Genomic DNA, 20,989 nt, shown 5'->3' with positions numbered 1-20,989 from the left:
AATATCTCCTTCCTGTCCTGGACTCCAGCTATTCCTTCTAGTAACAGATGATAAAAAGCCATTTCACTTTCATCAATGCGAGTCTTCACCAGTGTAGTGCAAAAAATAAAAAAACTTGGTGGCAAAGAGCTGTTAGAACTGCAGCACTATTTGAACATACACTGGGCCATGTTTTCTTTCCTTTTTCCCCTTCTTTTACCTTCAGATGAATGTACCTGTTACTAATTTTTTTTTTTTGAGGAGGGAGGAAGCATAAGGGGAGAAATCTAATGGGATTTCTGATCCTCTGAAAATTCAGAATTAAGATTATGTTTAATTGCAGACTGGGATGCAAATTGTTAGGAAAGGTTCTTACCTCTTGACYAGCTAAATGCTGCTAACTTATTTCCCATCACTTCTAACATTTGCTTATGATATTATCTTCTATAATGGYTGAAAAAGCACAGATAATAAATTTTAAAAGTTTAGCTAACACACTGTTAGCATAGGAAACTATGCATCCTTAAGACACAATGTAAAATAAATATATATATATATACACATACGTACACCATGTGTTACTTCTAGCAGTACTTTGAAATAAGAAAGAAAATAAAAGAATATAGATAAGTAGATGTAGAATAGAAAAGAAAGTACATTTAAAGCATTTCTAAGGATTTGCTCTAAGACCTCTCTCAACACGGAGTTTTGGCTGCTATGGCAGCCTGCATTGTGGCCCTCAGATCTGAACTGCTACAAATCAGAATCTGCCGAGAAGTCTCTACTCATTGTCTGCTACTGGCCTGTGCTCACCCTTTCTTGCTGAGTTTAAAACTTGAGGATAATTATTCCAAGAAGTGCTGGCAGCATGATTTCATTTCTTTCTTTTTCTCTACTCCCAGCTTAAGCTGCCTTCTCACTTCCAAACCAGTAAGGACCGTAACATTACACAGCAGGCAACAATCAAACAACAACTACAATAAGAAAATTAGGGAAGGAAGAAAACACCACCAACAACTTCCACCAATAACCCAAGAGTCTGGCTTAGAGACYAAGTACAATGTGACAATGTTAAGTTAAAATTTGGGTGTTCTGAATGGCTGTTTGCCTCCCTCAGCCTCACGGTATAGTGAAATGCAGCCAAAGTAATGTTTTTAAAAGAATAGCATCAGCTTACCAGCAGCTTGCTGGGTTTGCTTCATCTCAGTGCATTGTGTTTCTCTGGCTTTGATCTCTAATCTGCTAATAAATRGACAATGTCAGGACTAAATTTTAAAATCTTCATTCAGAGTCAAATTCTGATTGTGCATCTGGAATGGCATTGTAATCAACAGAAAAATGCCAAAACACACTCACATAATGAGAGCAGASTTGTGTTCATTTGGTCAAAAAATGGACCTCTCACCTTCACAATTATTTCCAGTAACACTGCAGCCAGTAGCATCAGTATCCAACAGTTCTACATCCATTTCCCCCAGGTTTTTACCTGTGCATGTTTGTTCAGTTTACAATTCAAATTGGTTTTTTTTTCCTTTGTAATTTAGCTGTAAGCACTAAAAACTCTGGATTCTGTGTCTGCTTATTTACATCGCACATGTGGGGCTAAATGAAATCAAACAAGGCAGACTTAGATTTAAGAGTTCCATGAACTGAGGAATCTCCAGCAGGTTCAAAACAGAATGAATGTTTCCAGCTGCTTTTCCTCCTAAACTAGTGCACAGGGTGATCAACTTTCTCAGGCAAAGGGGCACAGTGGAGCCAGATTAACAAAATCTGTCATTCCAGCTCCATGACGTACCCAGAAAATCACACTAGGGTATAGGAAAGGGAAAGAACCTGTCCCTCTTCTACAGGTAAAGAATAAAGACTTGTTTTCATCCAGCTTTTCTGAACTGTTTTTTGTTGTTGCAAATTGATGCATTGTGCTGAGCTGAATAAATCATGTGGTGTGGCATGTGACAGATACAAGCCCTTTATGAGTCACAGTACTGAGCTGCTTCATTAAATCTGATGAAAACAAACCCAGAATTTCACCTGTGTTAGCTACATAAAGCCACAGTGCTGTAAGTCGTGATGCAGTTCAGGGTTATAACTGCTGTGGCGATGACTGTAGCAATGGTATCTCTAATTTCYCCCTCTCCTCTAGGTAAGTTTCCTTCTGCTGCACATTTAATCATCASTGTTCTTCAGAGAAACCCACACCCCACGTTTGCTGTCATAACACAATCCTGAGGATGTTATTCAGGTTCACATTTCAGTAGAGAAATTTGTCCACTGATGAGGTCACAATTGTGTGTTAAATCCCTGCTGCTGCCTTATGAACACCACACCACTCTTTACTACTGCAAARTCACTGAAATCAATGGTGAAGCAGGAATACAGAGTATAAATTTGGGACTGACATTCATWTCCCTGTGACTTTTTTCACTCTGTGCTGTAAAAATGCCAATGGATCTGTTTTAATCTAAGRAAGATTCATGCAGAATATTCCACATATTAAGAAAGTTCTGAAAATTTGGAAGTATTGGATGTGATTGAAAAAAGTGCCTCCCATTCCATTGTGACAGAGGAGAAGCAGAGCTGAGGCACTCTCCTAATAAAACCTATTTCTGAAAGACAGAAGTACAGCTGAAATCATACCCAGGGCAATGTGATGAGTGAGAGGCCTGTGCAATGAAGTCAGTGGAAAAACTACAGCTGGCTTCAAGAGGAATTGAATGGGCCCTGTGACAAGTCATATGAAGTTATTTGACAAGACAAATAAAAGGACAAAGGGGGAAAGCCTGGTACAGATCCTCTGGGTGTAAAAGATCCTCACTGCCCATGGAAAATAACAACAGGGTGTGTTCTCAAAGCTGCTTTTATGTACACCATCAGTATTGTTTCCTGGGATGATCTAGTGATAAAGTAYATCCCAGAACACTGTCTGCTTTCATGGAAATGCTTCCTTTCTGAGGTGACACTCCCGAAAATTTAAATTCCTTGTGTGGTAACAAGATGTCTAGAATAACAGATATTAGACTAGACAGGTATTAGGCAAGAGGTAATCTGAACTTCTGTTGCCAAGAAACAGACTGTATCTCAACTGTTGTTCAAAACAGGTAAGATTTTTGCTGTCTGACAAGACATAATTGCTATGGTAACAAGAAACCCTTTGCCATTCTCCCAGTGCATCCAACCAGGCTCTCCTTACCCGCACTCCCTCCTGGCACAATCACCAGGCCCCAGATTCCAGCAGCTGGTGTCAACAAGAGCAGCTCCACAGACCTCATGATCCCCCAGATCTGTTTGTCTACACAACTGATCACTGGTCCTCATATACTTTATTTTGGCTWCCTAATCCAGAGCAGTTCAGTCTCTTTTCATGAATCATGGAAACAGAACTGGTGACGCCAAGGCTCAGACAAAGCTTATTAGTGGGGCAACTTTCACATTTTCCCTTCCACGAAGGAGAGTCAAAATTGAATCTGAACTGTGAACATCCCACTGAATACTCCCTTGATCCAGAGGCAATTTAGTTAAATGAAGAAATAATCACTGTAGTGCCCAACAACACAGAAAAAACATGATAATAAACTGAAGGCTTGTGGGTATTTTTTAATTTAAATTTTGCACAGAGCAAACAGATTTAGGAACTGGTAGGTCATGTCAATCTCTCAAAACATTTGAAGACTAAGTAATTTGCTAATTACTAYTAAACTGTGCAGTTTACAGGGATACCTTAATCACTGTTCTCAAAGAACCTTATTCTAATAGTATGTTTTTACTTAGATTTGCAAAGGAGACAATTTGAACAGTTTCTCCTATTGATGCACTAAACACAAAGAAGCCCCTTGCCTTTGACAATTTCTGTATTTTTTTCTTCCTTTATTTCCTGAAGTACAACAAATGAGGCGTGCTGCCATTTAGTCTGTCATTCCATTTTCAGCGACAAAATTCAAGTAAACTTCGAGAGAGAGAATAAACTCTTAMCCAGAAGGCATGTGCTGCTTACCTCCAAATCCAGGTCTCAGAGCAAAGTCGTGGTCCTCTATGTGAAGAAGCTGCTCAGATTTAAGTGGTCGTACTTTTGTGCTGTCAAGTTTCCTCATTTTTATTTCTCGTTTGCTATGTTAAAAAAAAAAAGTGAGAAATTGAAATTATTTTTTCTGCCCTGACATTCACAGTGCTAGTCAAATGAAATAAGGATCTGAGAATACTGGACAGCTGAATCTGGCATGTTAAGGGTAACAGCTGTGCTAATATAGTTGGAGAAAGATATATTGGGAAAGGTTGGGAAATGAGGTATGAAGGTGCCCAGGTCCATGAAGAACACCAATTATTAATAACAAGTCCCAGGAAGAACTGCTAGATCCTCTTCTGTTCTTCTCAGAGAGTGCAGCTATCATTATAAAAGAAAATGGAGCTGTTTGAAGTTACTATTCACATAAACACTTGCCAATCAAACTTGGAAATAACACCACATAGCCATGGCTTAACCACTTCCTACATTATCCACACTACACAGACAATTATTCATTTTATTATAAATATGGGGTTTTGACTGGGAGCTCAAGTGAGTCAATATTTTTCTAGAAGGACTGAGAAATTATGATAATGGATCTAGGRACTTGCAGGGGGAATGGCTTTAAGAGTGAAGAGAGTAGGTTTAAATTAGATATCAGGAAGAAATTCTTCACTGTGRAAGTGGGGAGGCACTGGCGCAATTTGCCCAGAAAAGCTGTGGTTGCCCCATCCCTGGAAGTGTTCAAGGGAAGGTTGGGTGGGGTTTTGAGAAACGTAGGAAAGTGGAAATTGTCCCTGCCCATGGTGGGGAGGGGGTTGGAATGAGRTGATCCTRTGTCCTACTGTACACATTAGGAACACCTTTCTCACAGAAGTATTCTCATGGTGAGAGCAGTGAGACATGGGAACATATTGCTTGGGAAGGTTCTGAGACTCCTTTCACTCAGGCTATTTAAGAATAGGTCAGACATTGATTTGCAGGAATGACTTGAACTGCTTTGCCACAGGCAACGAACTTTCCCTAGACATGATTTCTTTCCTGCCTGCTGTGATTYTCTGGGACTTTGCTGCCAGCAACTCTAATTATTACTTTAGACTGAATGATAGAAATCTGTTCTGAAGATTGGCCTGGTAGTCAAACACTGCTTAAGGCAGGGTATGGAACACCTTAGGATAAGGTGTATGCCTGTATTTACTTATTTTTCTTCTTTCCCCCCGTTTTTGTTTAATAAAGAAATTACTTCTAAATTACAGGAATGATGAGGTGGTTGCCGGGCTACTCAGAACTGTTGGGCTTGAACAAATTTATTTACCTTTGTATTCTTGAATCTCTGGCAGTGTTGTCTGAATCAAATTACCAGGGCAATCAGAAGGTCCATAAGGCATTCCCAAAACAGACTTTAGTTTTCTAAGTATGAAAATCATGTGGATGCTGAAATGAAAGCCCATGCTTCAGAGAAGTAAAATCACCATAGAGCAAGCCTGTGTCAGGGTTGAATGGGCAGCAGAACTGAACAGCTGCAATGCTCTACATGAGAAAATTCTGCTGCCTGGGATCCAGGAGAGGAGAAAATGATGAATTATGTTCAGAATGCCATGGTACAGCTAATACAGTTTGGGAGCATGAGGTTATTTGTCATCTGATGTGCCAAGGAAAATGCCTGTTTGATGCTCCAATGATTTCATTGGAAGAAGCAGGCTGGAACTCTGATTCATCTGTTATAAATTCTTACTAGAAGCAAGTCTGTGATTGAGGAAGACTTTCCCTGGACACAAGAGAGGCAAAACCTAAGCTACTTAGGGCAGGAATTTTCTATTTAATATGCCACTGAGTACAGATCTTATGGCATTTCGATATTCCTTCTATTTTCCCAGATGAAGACAAAATAAGCAGCCATGGCACCTATATGAAAAGCATCTTTTGTGCCCACTTACTTGAACAGCCTATTCAAGCTGATGTTTTCTACACAAATGGTAGAATTCTATAATTATTTCTAGCTGCTATCAAAAGTAGTTGTTCAACACAGGCAAGATCTTGAAGGAATCAGAGCAGCACTTTTATTACAAACATGCTGCATCTTTTCTTCAATACCTTCAATTCTTCATTTGGCAGAATAGAAACCTTTACTGCAAAGGAAAATAAACTTACATGCAGATATATATGTTTAAGGTACTTAGAAATAATTTCATGGACACTGGTAACATTCCACTTTTAAAGGTACCAAAACTTACAAAAACTTACAAAAATTTTTAAAGTAATTAAAAAATAATACACTTCCYTTTCACATTTTTTCTCCTTTTCCTGCTTCCCCAACCCAAGCCTAAGAAGTGTGTTCCAGCAGATGTTGCTCCCTGGCTAAGAGTYACAGTATTAAATTATCCCCACTGCAGCATTAAAGTTATTTAACTGTTGATTCAAAGGGAGAGTCATGTATGTATTTGTTTACTCCAAATACATCTAACTATTCATCAGCACTACAGTATCGTGAAATCATCAGCAGATGTTTTCTTGAGTGCTCCTTCTCATGGTACCAATTCCCTTTAAAAAGCAGGAGAAACAGACCTGACTAGTCTAGGTCTTAGAAAAGCTTCCTCAGGTCAGTTACCATATACTTTTCATTCTCACAGAAGCACAGCAAAAACACAGATTATATCTGAGTGGYCTGGCACCCTGGTCTCTTGATTGTGCAGCTTTGAGCAGCACACCACGGTCTAGGGGTCTAAATACAGCCATGGATTCTGCACATTCATGGGATGGCAGATGTCAGGCTATGGTGTTGGAGAAGAAAAGCCCACACAGAAGCAGAGAACCATTCAGGTTGGAAAAGACCTAAGAGTAAGATCATCGAGTCCTACTATGAACCCAGCCCTGCCATGTTCACCACTAAACCCTGTCCGTAAGTGCCACACCTACACATCTTTTAAACACCTCCAGGGATGGTGAATCAAAGGAAATCTCTCTTTACCTGCCTGGCGTAGTAGTAATAAAGACAACTCTGACAGATCCCTTGGTATTGGTACCRATCTGGGCAATGATAAAAATGTATTGGCCTCAGTGTGGCACATGGTCCAGAAACTACAGCTTCCAGTTATAGCTGTGCTTTCCACAGCTTATTTCAGGCAAGGTTTTACTTTAACTATGCAAATTAAATGGCAATCTTTAATTACATTCCAAAAGAGGTCCTAAAAAGCACTTGCAGTGTTTCAGATCACATAGGAAAGTTGCTCTTGTTGGTACTTACATATTAAATTAATGGGAGCACTAACTTCTTGGATGAAAAAGAGTGAGGAATACTGTTTTGACAGTTCCCTACCCAACACTATTGCATGGACCTTGGTATTTGACAGAACTCTCAAAGAGCAATCACTGCCTACAAAACCAAAGCAGCTAATTCAGAATTAATTAACAATGGACAAAGATGTGTGCAGGCTTTTAATGACAAATTTAGCTGCTCCTACCTACCCTTGAAAACCATTAGCGAATGAAAGGTCAAAGATCTGCTCAAGGGTACTTAGATAATTTTTGGTTAAAGCATTTAATCACTTAATGCCATCAGTGCAGCTTCATAAACCAATGGCATTCATGGGATTGATGTGGTTTGTGTCCTATCTGTTTGTCTGGTCATCAAAAGTTTATGCTGGTTCAAGGAGGAATCGGACAAGTTCATGGAAAAGAAACCCACTGAAGACCACTAAATCTGCAAACATTTCATCCAACGTAAGATGTTGCTGGAGGAAATCTGGTGATTTGATACGGCTGGGAATATCAAGGGAAAATATCTTGTTTGCCCTGTCCTTACTTATCCAAGGTGGTGCTTGCAAGCCCTTGTTATAAACTCAGTATAGTATAGGGATCCCTGGTAAGATCCTGCATGGCTGTTCTGTTTTAAAGCTTTGCTAATCCTATGGTGATAGTAAAGAAAGGTTTTTTCTTTACCACCCTTTCATACTCAGAATGAAACTAGGTAAGTTTACAAGAAGTATACTATTAAGATGCCTTTTATGAAAAGAATACCATAGGAGCCATGGTCCTAAGCTTCTTTTTAGTGCTGCGTCCCCAAGACACTCTGGCTACTACTAAATCAAAGGTATCCAAAAGGTAAAAGTTACAGAAATCTTATTCCAAGGGGAGTCTGTGGGGTTATACAGCAGTGTGATCTCTTAAATGTTTTAATACATTTATCAAATCTTGAAGCCCAGATAAATCAAAATAATAATAATAATAATCAAAATTGTACAGTTCTCACTCTCACACATGAAAACACATTTCTAATTGTTCAGTAACATCAGCAATAGCACTGTCAAAAAAAACCTAGTATTTTGACAATCAAATGTTTTGTTCTTTGCTGTAGGAAATGGACCATGAGAATAATCGCTTTCTCATGTACTTTTGGTTAATGCTTTAAAATCTTCTTTACAGGAGAATGCAGACAAATAGCTTTGGAGGGAGAATTGGGTTACTCTATTAAAACAGTGGAACTTGTAGGTTAAGTAACATTTTCACATGGGATTCTTTTTAAAAGGCCACCCATTTAACCAAGGCCATCTGTCAGCTGTGTCCCTAATAACCCTAGTGCTGGCTGAAAGATTTTTTCCCCAGAAAGAAAAAGATGCTGGTGGAAAGTCAGACTCTATTGCAATGTATCGGAGAATAATGCTGCCTTCAGAACAAAAGCAGAGAATGAAACAAAGAGAAATTAAACACATTTGGATCCTTTGTAGAGAAAAGCTGATTTGCAGCTATTAAGCTTTGGGATCCTCTGTGGCTCAGATTCTGMAGTCTTCTTCCCAGTTCAAAATCACCAGGACCTCGGAAATGAGGATKTGAGATGCCAAAGCATGCCTTGTGTAAAGCAAACTACCATACCAGCCAGCATCAGATGAGAATGCAGTCCTGGCATTCCTCCTTGCTCCTATTCTTCCTTTTAACGGCTTCCAAAAACTAGCAAAGCACCAGATTAAACCTTATGTYGATACTGGGGCTAGTTCTGTTTCTTTTCCTTTGTTATTACAAATAATTGTGCACCTGCACTCAGACTGTTCGAAACAGCCTGCTCAATATCCATTCTTTTCATGAGCTTTTGGCTTATACTCAACTTGGACCCATAATTTCAAAAAGAAACCCAGTAGTGAGTGACACAGCATCTCTGGGCACCTCTGTTGTGTCATCTGTTACCTTGCATTGCTAAACATGATTTTATCAAGACGTGTAGCGTTCCAGAGACGTTTCACTGCTGGATTATTGCGTAAGTGGTGATACAGGAGGTTAAAAGCTACACAGCATGCAATTTGAGGRAAAAAAACAGCTTAAACACATCAAAGGAGTCCAGTTATGTGACTTTTCTTCAATATGTGATATTGTACAAATCAACTGTGAGGTCTGCTGCTCATTTCAGATGGGGATCAAGCACATTGAAGAAATCTAACAATTGCATCCCTTCTCCTTCCTTAAATGGAGCTAATTATTCCYAAGAAAGAGAAACTTTTCTTGAATTATCACTGGCAGCCATTGGTCTGTTCACAGAGTATTAGATTAATCCAGAAATAGGTTGAGAGACCTCACATGGCAGAAGTGAACTGCCTTCGTGGGGAAAAAGCACTGACACTTTGCACAGAAACTTACCTGTAAAAACCTCTGTATCATTATTCATTTTCAACCAGCTACTTGATTGGAAAGACTAAGAACAGAGACAATCTTCAGTGTCCAAAAGCATTAAATATATTCCAGAAAGGGAACAGGCTATGTCATCACTACAAATAAAGTGTCATTCACCTCATTTAGTGCCAGAAAAAGAATTTCTGTATCTTTAKAGTGTAGCTACCCTGCTGTTTAGGTAATGGAAGTCACTTTGTAATATTGGCATAGAATTTTGGAATGTATTTCTGCTTCTTGCGACAGGAGTTAGAGTGCAAGAATACTTGGGATATTACAACAGTAATATCTAGCATCACAACAGTAGCCTTGTATCACACCAGGTAAAAGAGCTGGTGTGAGTGGGTACATAACTGCATATACATGAAACATCTGTGAAATCACAGTATGAAAGGTGTGGTTATGAAAAATTAATTAACAGCTCACCATTTCTGTTTTGGGAACAYTCTATCAATACTATGCATACTATAAATCTAGAAACTGAAAAAACAGGACAGCGAACAAAAAGGGTGTGCTGAAAGGCAGCTGACAGCAGGAAGTTCACCCCATTAATACAGATAAAGTCTGTTTCTTACCTGGTATGTTTTCTTGAGAACGACATTTGTTGCCGACGATGAAGACGGTGATGCTGAGTGTGAGAACTGTGTAGCATTGCTGTTGGCCATAGGCAGGTGAGGAACAGAAGTTTCATGACCAGGACCATCTCTTCCAAAAGAGAAATGCACCTGATCACCCAATCCACCTTGCTGACTTCTTAGTGTTATTACTGTTTAGAAACAGCATAGCATACCAAAGATGCACRGGAAGCAAGGCATCACTGAAGAGAGAAGACAGGGGCATCCCAGTTCTGATGTCCTCGCTGAGTTCCCCTCCTATTTTGGCAAATTATGAATATTCCCTCAGCTCCACATCCCTGCAGCACCTGCTGTCCAACCAGAAGCACCTTGTTTTCAGCACTGTGGTAGGTAGGGCAGTTTGCTTGGCCAGGCTGCTTTCCTCTGATCCATTGCTGCCACTCTTTCAGCAGAGGCGCGTTTTTAAATTCTCCATCACCCGCTCAGTAACCTCTTCAACATAGCCTGTGCAGGCAAAGTGATGTCAAACATTTAATCCCCCTTAAATCCCACACAAAACCATACAAAAAGCTGCTTTAATGACAAAGGTCTCTAAATTAATCTTGCTTTCTATAGATGTGTGTATCTGCTCAGAATCATCTTCTGCACAGATCACGCTCTTTTGTTAACTGGCTACATTGCCCTGTATTCCCAACCATTAACATCAATTCTGTCTCTGTGAGCTGCCAGCATTTTGTCAGTACATAMAACACTTCCCTTTGAACAGAACAATATCACAGTACAAGCCCAAACTAAAAATTATCTCCTGTTTTGATATTCCCCAATACCAGAGAATACAATTTGCCCCCCATCTTCTTTTTCTTCTTCTTTTTACTAAGCTCTACAGCTATTTATTTTACCCTAAATTCACAAAGTATGTGCATGTCTAACATCCAATATCTTTCACTTATCCTAATTTTATCTTTATTGCATTTAGACTGTCCTACCTGTTCAAGAAGAGGTTGAATTGCAAAACATTTCATTAGCAAAATGTTGCTTAAGCAGGAACTTGTACACGGCAGCTACAAAAGATAGTAAGATTTCTTAGGGGCTTAAAACTGGACAATACTGGGGACACATCCTTTTAGCTGAATTTATCCTTTTCAAGCCAACAGTAAATTCAGTCGTCATTAAAACTAAGAGCAGACATTTACGTTTCTTTATCTAGAAAATCAGAAATTTGAGACTGAAAGTTTAGGAAGTGGAAACGCCCAACCCCTATCTAACAGATGGAGAAGTAATTCAGGCCTTCTAGGAAGAGGTTTCTTCCTAAGTAAGACAAACCTAGGAATAAAACCAAGCCCAACACCGTGTCTGCTGAGACTATTAACACCCACAAACCCTGGGACAATAATTCTGTGATGTGGGTATCTGCCTCCTCAGAAGCTCCCTGAGATTTTTAGCTAACTTCATCTGGGTCAAGAAATAATTCTCAGATGCAAATGATTTTCAGGTGGAGGTTAGCAATGGACAGCTAATTCCCACTATTAGATTGAATTGGGTGGCCTGGATCAAAGGCTTTCAACCCTACTATCCACCTCATTCAGCTGTTTAATAGTTTAATYCTTTCCTGCTGAGCAAACTTATGGAAGATCATTTTCAGGCTGACCCAGGGATAGTCAGTACTTCTGGTGTATCCCCAGGGTGGAGTTTCTAGACATGGTAATCACAAACTGCACTTAGCAAGACCTGTAACAGATTCCATTAATTTGCACTATCATTTGGGTGGAAATAGGAAAATAAAGCAATAACTGTAATGATAAGGCTGTGTGCGGTTCCTCAGCTCTGAGYCTGCATTCCGCAAATAAAGACAACAGAAAGTTGAAGAATATCTRTTAAGAAAGACCTTTCCAGATGTGCCCATTCAAGAAAACCAGACATCCATCACTAGCTGTTATAAATAAGTTTTGTAGAATTTGGCTTTCACYGTATTGTATAATTTAATGTTGGATTTATGATAATGTTTTTTTTTGTAAATACGGACTTGAACTGTACTTAAGTTATTGCAGAGGGTTGACTTTGGGGGAAGTCGGTCTTGCATTTCAATAAGGGGAAAAGTTACATGAAAGTTTAGTTGCTGCAAGGCTCCAGCCAATGAGAACACTGACAGCCCCCCRCAACAGCCCGGGCCAATGGGAACACGAGGTAACACAGTCACCAGGACTGCGCCTGTGCCAGACGTAGGGCGGGAACTATGGAAAAGTAACATACATATCTATAAGGCAGGAGGGCATAAAAGGCGGTGCCCACCRCCCCTCGGTGCATTTTGGGAAGCAGCCATGTGCCCAGTGTTGCTGTATACTCTCCCTTTGTGGCTTTTTGGGTTCTCAAATAAACTTTCTCTTTTTGGCTCATTCTCACTTGGAGTCTGGGTCGTTTATAACACTAGCAGAACTAGGAGAGAGATTAGCAGTCAACCGCAAGACAAGTCACAGGTCTCAACATCTCCAAAGCGAGAAATGGAAGATAAAGAGAATGCTGATGAATTGTCATGGAACTAATCAATTGTAAGCTCGGAAACAAATGTTAAACTCTTCCACAATCCCACTGACAAGGTACATATCGGGGATTAACTCTTCCACAATCCCACTGACAAGTTAAATGTCGGGGACAAACTGTGATCTTGAAGGTCAAACTCCAAAAAATAAAGTTATTGATATAAAGTAGTTATATGCCTTTCTGTAAATAAAAAGAATTAGAGGAATTTGATGGGAGAAAAACAAAATGCAAGTGTCAGCATACTGTTATAAATACATACCGTAGCGTTGGCTTTTGCAGGTATTAAAATGGATGCTTAGTTATGTAGACATAGTTGTGAAATAATCACTTAGTGTTTTTATTTTTTTGTAGCTTACATATAGTTGTAATATAGCTGATGTAGTTTTAGAGCATTTGTGGTTAACTTGCAATAACTGAAGTGTAATGGCTTGCAACTTAAACATTTCCATGAAGGACTTTTTGCATATTACAGCAAAATGATACAAAAGCTGCAAAGACAGTCACCAAAAAAAAAAAACCCTGAATGAGGCCCAGGCGTCACTGGTCATTAAAAGATAGGAAACAACTCAGAGCCGGGGAAAAGGACACAATCATAAAGAAATCACAAAGCTTAGCACCTTAGGGGTGGAGASGCCATAGCCCCAAGGCTATGAGSTGCYGKACCAGCACAGACCMTGACACCAAAGGATGAGGGAGGAAGAAAGAGATGCTTTGGGATGTGTAGTGGAAAGTCTCTGGTCAGAGGTTGTGGATCACCTGTCCTCTGCTGCACGAAGGAACGCAGCAGAAAAGACCCCCAACATGTAAGACAAATTTATCTACATGGACAGTCCAAGAAATGTCATAATCCATCAACGACCCCTGCTATGGAYGCTTSTATCAACAACTGTCATCTGCTGAAACCACGGAACAGGGGGCTACAYAGGAGGGGGTGCCATGCTAAACAGTTCCTGGAAAATTTTGACTATGCASAGATGCCTATGAATAGGCATTACTTTGATGCAATATGAAAAGTATTTAAAGAGGTCTCTGTCAATAGTGGGTGTGCTTTTGGCAAATCCCCAAGCACCCAGCGCCATATCCTTTTGCTTTTTTGTCCCCTATTGTCATTCGTTAAACTTTCAAATTTTAACAAAAGCGTAAGCCTCGTTTTTCACAGTACCAAAGAAACCAGCTCTTAGCTGGTTAGATACAGTGGCAAAGTAATCCAATCTAAGATAAATTCTTTCCAAAAAGCAGAAAAAACTGAGGGGGAAAAGAATTCTTTTCCAGACAAGAAGCCAGCTTCTTCTGCCACCAAACAAGCAGCAAATTCTTTATTCACAAAAAGCTGTAATGCAGTTCTGGAGACCATCAAAGTCTCAAACAATCYTAAGTCTGTAAAATCAAATGGTGTCCTGCCATTTCACAGCAAACCATCTAACAAAGCTGCTACTAACTCACAGCCCGGTCTGAAGTAAGAGCTGACATTTGCTGTGGCACCGAAGAAAGTAAAAGAACCAAAAGTGGTTGGGGGAAGGGGACCACAGCTTCTGAGGGCTGCTTCTAGCAACTCTGATCACACAGTGTGGGGTGTGAAGAAAAGTGCAAAATTTTGTGAAGATGCAGGACCAGAAGCCCAAGCAAAATCAACTTCTGTTGTTTCTGGTACAAAAACAGGACAGAATTCTAAAACTGAGGGCAACAGAAAATCTATTCTGCCCAAAGAGCCAGCAGGAGAGGGAAGAGCTCGCCTGGATGAATGGAGGGCTTCCAGAGGAAAAGTGATGAGATGACCTCCCATAGATATAATTTATTCCTAGTGAAGATAATACAAGTTCCTGAGCCAGTCCGGTTAAATTCCCTACTCTCACCCAGCTTACATATATCAAAGCATCAGCCCACTAATTAAAATACATAAAAGAAAGAAAGAGCCTTTGGATTCTCTTCTTTCYTCACACAAGCACAGGCCCAACAGTAGAAGAAAATGAAATTAAAATCAAATTACACTGTAGGCTGTGTGATAAATATGTTAGCACATTTCTGCACATCTGGCTACGTGCACATCCATCAGAATAAACTAATTTCCAATCATTTTCCTCGGCAATAAAAGAATAAGATTTATATCCTGTCTTCCCTGCTAATTCCAGTTTCCATTGTTTCCAGACACTGTGGAGAAAGCTGTGGTTTAGATGTTACTTTAATCCTTAGCGGAAACCACTGGCTGTTATCCCCACTATGCACATGGAATGGGGACAGAGAGTATGATCCAGACACTGAGGTTATTCACCAAGAGCTCTGAAGGGGACCTGTGGTTACATCATATTATGCAACTGTAGAAACATGTTGATTTTATGCGCTGAYCTCAAGGAACTCAAATGAGTCCATTAAAAATAAATAAGTAAAAATTGCTTTGTGGATTTATTTTCCAGCTGGAAAAGAGAGTGCTTAGAAGCCCTGCTCCAGAGAGCTGGCTTTGCAGAATGACTGGCATGCCTCTGGCCAAACTGCGGATGGACGTCCCTCCCTCCAGGAGAGGGGAGTCTAACAGACACAGGTAATTTAATGCTATTTTCATTGAGCTATCAGCACCCCATTGATTTACTATTGCTGCCTATAGCAATAAATTTACCACTAAGCTGTGTTGCTGAAAAGACTGCTCCATGGAAGATTTCCAAAACATGCTGAATGTTCCTTTGACTGTCCCTGCTAAAATCTGATTTAGCCAAAAAAAAAAGGAAATAAAAAAAGAGAAGGGCTGGCATTGACATTATTCCATCACCTTTGCCCATCTGATGTCATAAATACACCTTAGGAGGCCTTGCCTAAGCACACTGAAAATCTAAGCACCACTCCTCTATCCTATGGCATACTTCCAGACAGAGTCTACCCCACATACGTGGAGTCTCCAGGAGCCATTCCTGCAGGGGGGAATCAAAAACACTTCCATTGATGGATGTGAATATCAGTGAGGACAAATCCACAGCAACAAGGGCTTCTTCATGCTAGACCCGTTTTCATTTCCTCCGGGTAAGGGAGCATTACATAGAGCAGATTATAATATCATTATAAATTACCATTAAGAAAACAGGTTAATCTCCTAGGCATTTGTCAGTAATAAATTCTAAAAGGATCCCTCTTTGGAGAAGAATGAAAACAAGATAATACACTTTGCTTGTATTGAACAGGTTGCTGATCAGTTCCTGCATTTAAACACAAAGCACTGTCTCTTTGCTCTCAGTAAAATATTTCTATAAAATTATCCCTGCTCTGTAGCCCATTAAAAGTTTGCTATGCTTGTCTTTCCGGGACAAAACCCRACACATGGTAACGGTGCATCAGCTCATTGGAACAGTTTGCAAACAAGCAAGCAAGGAAAAGAAGCAAAGGTGAATACACCACCTGGTATCAGAAAATGAGATGCCTTCTTTAGTCAGCAAAATAAAACAAACCTTCTGGTAACTGCAATCTGGAACTACAGACCCCTCTCCACCACAGATCACAGAGCAAAGCAGATTGACAACAGCTTTATAAAAACAAAAACAGAAGAATACCAAGGGTGAAGAAATGCTTCTGGAATTCTGAGAAAATTTGATCACACCTAAAGGCCATTTTAAACATATGGAATTGAAAGACCACAGCACACTAGCACTTTCCAATCTGTAAATTAGCTGCAGAGAGAAGAGATGCAATGTGGAATGGGGGGTGTAGGTTTACATAGCATGTATTTTTTTTTATTCTTCTAATCAGAGAATGAAATACAAGGAAGAAAATAAGAGTCTCCTAAGAGACACTCCTATCTTATAAACAACCAGCAAATCACAGAAAGGAGATTAACCAGAGCCATGATTGTAAGATTGTGAATGCAATACTGTAGCATAGGAACAGGGCAGCATTTTGCTTTTCTATGGTAACAGACTCAGTGCAGAGCTTACCACTGGTAACAGCATTTACATCATGGTGACTTGCAAAAYTAATGCTAGAATTAAGAACAGTTTGTCCTGCTTATATTAACACAAATGACAAACCAAGTTTCCAGAATAAGATATCCATTCACATTTCCYAACAGGATGAAGTGGGAGGGAAGAAGAGACCAAGAATTGATGCCAGTTCGCAGATCTCGGAACAGAGCAAGTGCCTTTTTTTCTCATTACTGAACAACCTGTTGTTATTTTTCACTRAGGTAAAGTGCAGTTTATTAAAAAGTAAAGGTCATCTAAACAATTGCCTAAACACAGTTATTGTGTGATATGAGGTCTCCTCAGGTGTCCAGGAAACCTTTCACAAACAAGGCATGCGACCTGTGCAAARTTTGCAGCTTTTGAGAGCAGAGCTGGACAGTTTCCACTAAAATGGCCAAAGACTGGAGACCAAACCCCACTCCTGAGACTTGTCCAGTTTCTCATTGTCTTTGTTCACTGCCTGTTAATCCAATTAATCCAATTATAGTATTTTAAAACTGTAGTGTGGGATCCTGACAAGACCACAATCCACAAAATACGGGTATTTTTCCCATAAAAACACAGCCTCTTAATACCAGGCTTGAATAGATGACTGTTTGGGGTCTTTCCTTCTTTTCCTTCTATTGGCAAAACTCAGATTTCTCTTTGTTCTAGAGCTCTGATGGCTACACAGGTTTTTTGTACAATCAGACATTTGGTTTGAAAGAGTGACAAGAAAGACAAAAACCACACACTTCCCTGACTCTTTGCCTTCCCCATTTCCAGAGCCTCTAAATCAGGGATTTTTTTCATCATTCTGCCCTGGACAGAACAATCACTGAATTAATTTCGGCCCTAAATCCCTTTACTTAGCTTCTGCAGCAAGGATTCTGAAAGTAAAACAATCAGTTTTACTGCCTCTGGTTAAGGAACATCTGCATCTTGAGGGTGATCTCTGGCAAAACAAGCAGCCACATTCTCCCCAGATTTACACTTCTCACAGCCTCAGTGGCAGAAAACTTGGCCTTGCTGCCACCTCACAGTGACCACAGGCATAGGTACAGCTACTCTCTTCTCCTGCATGTATGTACATTTTTTTTTATCAGGAACAGTTGCCAGAGTTTGCTTCTTTATTTCTGTAGGGTATTTTTTTAAAAAATCTTTTGGCCTCTTTCCTAAGTGAGGGAGGATCAAGGAGATGACCCTTAAGCCCGAGCAATTCTCAGAGTTTGCAGAAGCACAGTGTATCCCCAAGAAGGCTACTTTGCCATATGTATGGACCGAAGACTGTGCTTCAATCCCAAAAGCAATATACATTGCATGAGATTATTTTTTCCTGATTKCCTTGGCAGTCTGTCCAACAGCACAGCTTCTCATCAGTGCTTACCAGTCAGATCCTAACTGCTACCTGAATTTTTTTTKGCTCATTTCCCTCCACAGACTGAAACAAATCAATTCAGCAACTGCGTTCACTCTTTTCTTGCTGCCAAATTGATGTTTATTAAGCATTTTCTCCAACATTCCCTGTTTGCTGTCCAGGAGTCAACAATATATCTCCAGTGGGAACTAATTCATGAAACTCATTGGATCTCTATAGAGTTCCTTTTCTGTCACCAATGAACATGAGGAGAAAAAAAAAATAGGGTTGAATTGTGGAAAAAAACCCATGCCTTTCAGCTTTGGCACTGCAAASTTTTTTCATCTTACAATGAAAATACAAACAGATTTATTGATTAAAGTCTGATCTCTACAGGTCACAACACAGCTTCAAAAGCCATCAGGCACAGCTCTCAGTGGCTGTTTTCCAGGCTTTTCTTTCCAACTGATGCCTTCCAGAGAAACATATGTTAACATCATAGAGCAGGTGCTCATTTTAAACTGGGAAGCCCATTTTTACTATGAGAATTGTACTCTTAAGCAAATACATATTTAAGTTATATAAGAGGAGGTAACTGTTTTTTTTCTAAGGTTTTACAACTTCTGTTTTCCTAGTGGCTGACAAAAACCAATGTATTTCTAAATAACCATCTGAATGATTCACATTAAAATCCTGAAGGAGAGAGAAGCTAAGCAGCAGAGAAGATTGGCTGGGAATTTGCTCATRGAATCAGACAATGGTTTGGGTTGGATGGACCTTAAAGATCATCTCATTCCAACCCCCCTGCCATGGGCAACCTGCACCAGGGCCTCACCATTCTAACAGGGAACAATTTCTTCCTTAAGTTCTAGCASTTACCCAAGCTCTAGTGCTCCTGTTCATTATTTCCCTGTTAACATAAAGATAATGCCTGACAAATGTCTGGGCTACGAGAGACTACTCAGGTGTGCTGGCTATTCCACGTTCCATCCCTAAAAGATAGGCAAAGTACAGCTGAGACCACCAACAAAAAGGAGCACCTTCACTGCAAGATCACCCTGCTGTGCTGCTTCCAGTGCAGAAATCCCGAGCCAGTAATTGCCTTCAGGTTCAGGAAAAGCTGAGGGGGATTCCAGAATGCAACAGTATTGATTTCTGTAATTTCTCATAGAGAGAAATCCAACATGACAGATGTCCCAGCTCTGCGTCCTCACCCCTGGATGCTGACATGGAACTTAAGGCACACCAACTCTCCTTTTGTGCCCCTTTTATTTTTGTGGGGAAAAAAACCCAGGGTTGCTCACTATTTCACAACCCCTTTGTTTTCCACAAAACCCATATTCATTACCCCAATAATTACCTACTGAGAGAGACGCTGATGTTTATTTTAGAGTTTTACAAGCCTGGCTGTTCCCTGCTATTCCACAAATCAAGCACCCCTACTATAACAAAAAATTTAGTATTTATACATTTTTAGCAAACAAAGGAATTAGCATTCATTGGTGAAATTCAAGTGACATACTTCTCTTATTAATTAGTATCCTATCTCTTTTTGGTTAATGATTCCCTCACATGCTAATTAGTACATGAGCTCAGTCTTCTTTTGGGTCTGTGATGCCTGGATGAGTGGGATCCCGATTTGCCCCTGCCGGGATTACCTTGTACCCAGTTGGAATTTATTTTAGCACAATTGCCGAGTTTCATTGGTTTCTTCCTTATCTTGTGGATTCTGCGAAGTGTCCCAGTGGCCACAAATTCTGCGTTCTCTGTATCCGCTATCAGTGGCACATCCTTCTTTCCGAGCTTTGTTAACTTCCTCATCCATCTCAGACCATTAAAACACGTGGAGATCTAAACCTAAACAAGGCAATTCTACCGATAATTCATTTGTCATCCTAACTAACATCTGGACGCCACTTGGCGCTCGTTGGCTGCTCTGCTTCACGGATTAAATCTCCTTTCTCGTTGAGAAGGCTTGAAAGTATAGAGACCAAACATCAAAGAACATCCTTTCTTAAGACAAAAAATTTACATGTTCCACATTCAGCAACATTTTCCCGATAAACGAGGCTAAACCGCGGGGGTCTCCACACGGCAGCGCCCTGAGGCAGCGCGTCCCGTCCCGTCCCGTCCAGTCCGGTCCCGCAGCGACATGGCGGCCGTTCCCGCCCAGCGGCCGCGAGATGGCAGCGCCCGCCGCCCCGCCCGCAGCCCCGCCGGCAGCCGCGGCTCCGGGGCTCCCTCTGCGAGGGCAGGATGAGGGAGGAGGTGCCCTGTCCCGCCCGCGGCTCCGGTGGGGTAGGTGACGAGGGCGAGAAGGGATGGGAAGGAGGGGAAGGAGAGAAAATGATGGGCGCTGGTGGCAGCGCAGGGAGAGCCCGCTGAGGGGAGCGCGGCCGCGGGTGGAGGGCGAAAGCCGYCTGAAGGCCAGTGGGCGGAAAGTATAAGATCATAAAAAGAGAAAGAGGCAGCAGAGGGGGAGGGGAACAGTGATTGTGAGGCTGGCCAAATGTCCAAGAGAATCCAAGAAGATTCCACTTCACGAGTCCATATCCAGCAGTTTGGTGTTCTTCAAAATAGTTTCTGTGATGTTCCTTACACAGACTGAATTCCAGCCCCTTAGTGCAAGAATAAAACAGGCTGTGGTGATTGTAATCTTAATTCCTTCAGTAATTGTCACTGTATTTTATGGTGTGAAAAACCGTTAGAAGTTACTTAAAATTGAAATAAAGGTAGTAGCTTTATAAAGTATGACAAGGTGGGGGAACAGATGAAATTTAGTCAGCTTAKTGGAAATGAAACCACTAGAAAACTGTGAATGCATCCATTAGTAAGAAMTGAGGACACCCCCTCACAAATAATTTAGTGTTGGGAATAGCTTATTTATCTATGTCCATGTTTTGGTTAGCGATAGTACACAGGAGGAGTCTGCTGGGGAATGGTGCTCCTGGCTCCAGCCTGA

At 40.6% G+C, this 20,989-nt stretch overlaps 1 protein-coding gene and 1 pseudogene across 1 annotated transcript in view; one reads left to right on the top strand and one right to left on the bottom strand.

Annotated features, from left to right (window-relative positions):
* GABRR3 (gamma-aminobutyric acid type A receptor subunit rho3) overlaps positions 1 to 20,024 on the bottom strand; it is a 35,398-nt gene extending 15,374 nt beyond the window's left edge. The window contains exons 1-3 of the mRNA XM_057389916.1: positions 19,686 to 20,024; positions 10,213 to 10,716; positions 3,974 to 4,086 (exon numbers count right to left, since the gene is read on the bottom strand). Coding sequence (XP_057245899.1) covers positions 3,974 to 4,086; positions 10,213 to 10,340 — 241 coding nt within the window. The 5' untranslated portion in view covers positions 10,341 to 10,716; positions 19,686 to 20,024. The remainder of the gene's footprint in view (positions 1 to 3,973; positions 4,087 to 10,212; positions 10,717 to 19,685) is intronic.
* LOC130588909 (cytoskeleton-associated protein 2-like) lies at positions 11,242 to 14,552 on the top strand (annotated as a pseudogene).
* Positions 20,025 to 20,989: the final 965 nt, after the last annotated feature.

Source organism: Malurus melanocephalus, unplaced genomic scaffold (genome assembly GCF_030028575.1).
Source record: "Malurus melanocephalus ecotype Western Australia unplaced genomic scaffold, MMel_1.1 scaffold_21, whole genome shotgun sequence".
NCBI classification, from domain to species: Eukaryota; Metazoa; Chordata; class Aves; order Passeriformes; family Maluridae; genus Malurus; species Malurus melanocephalus.
Note: the sequence above shows the minus strand (reverse complement) of the source record. Positions and strands in the feature narration are given on the sequence as shown.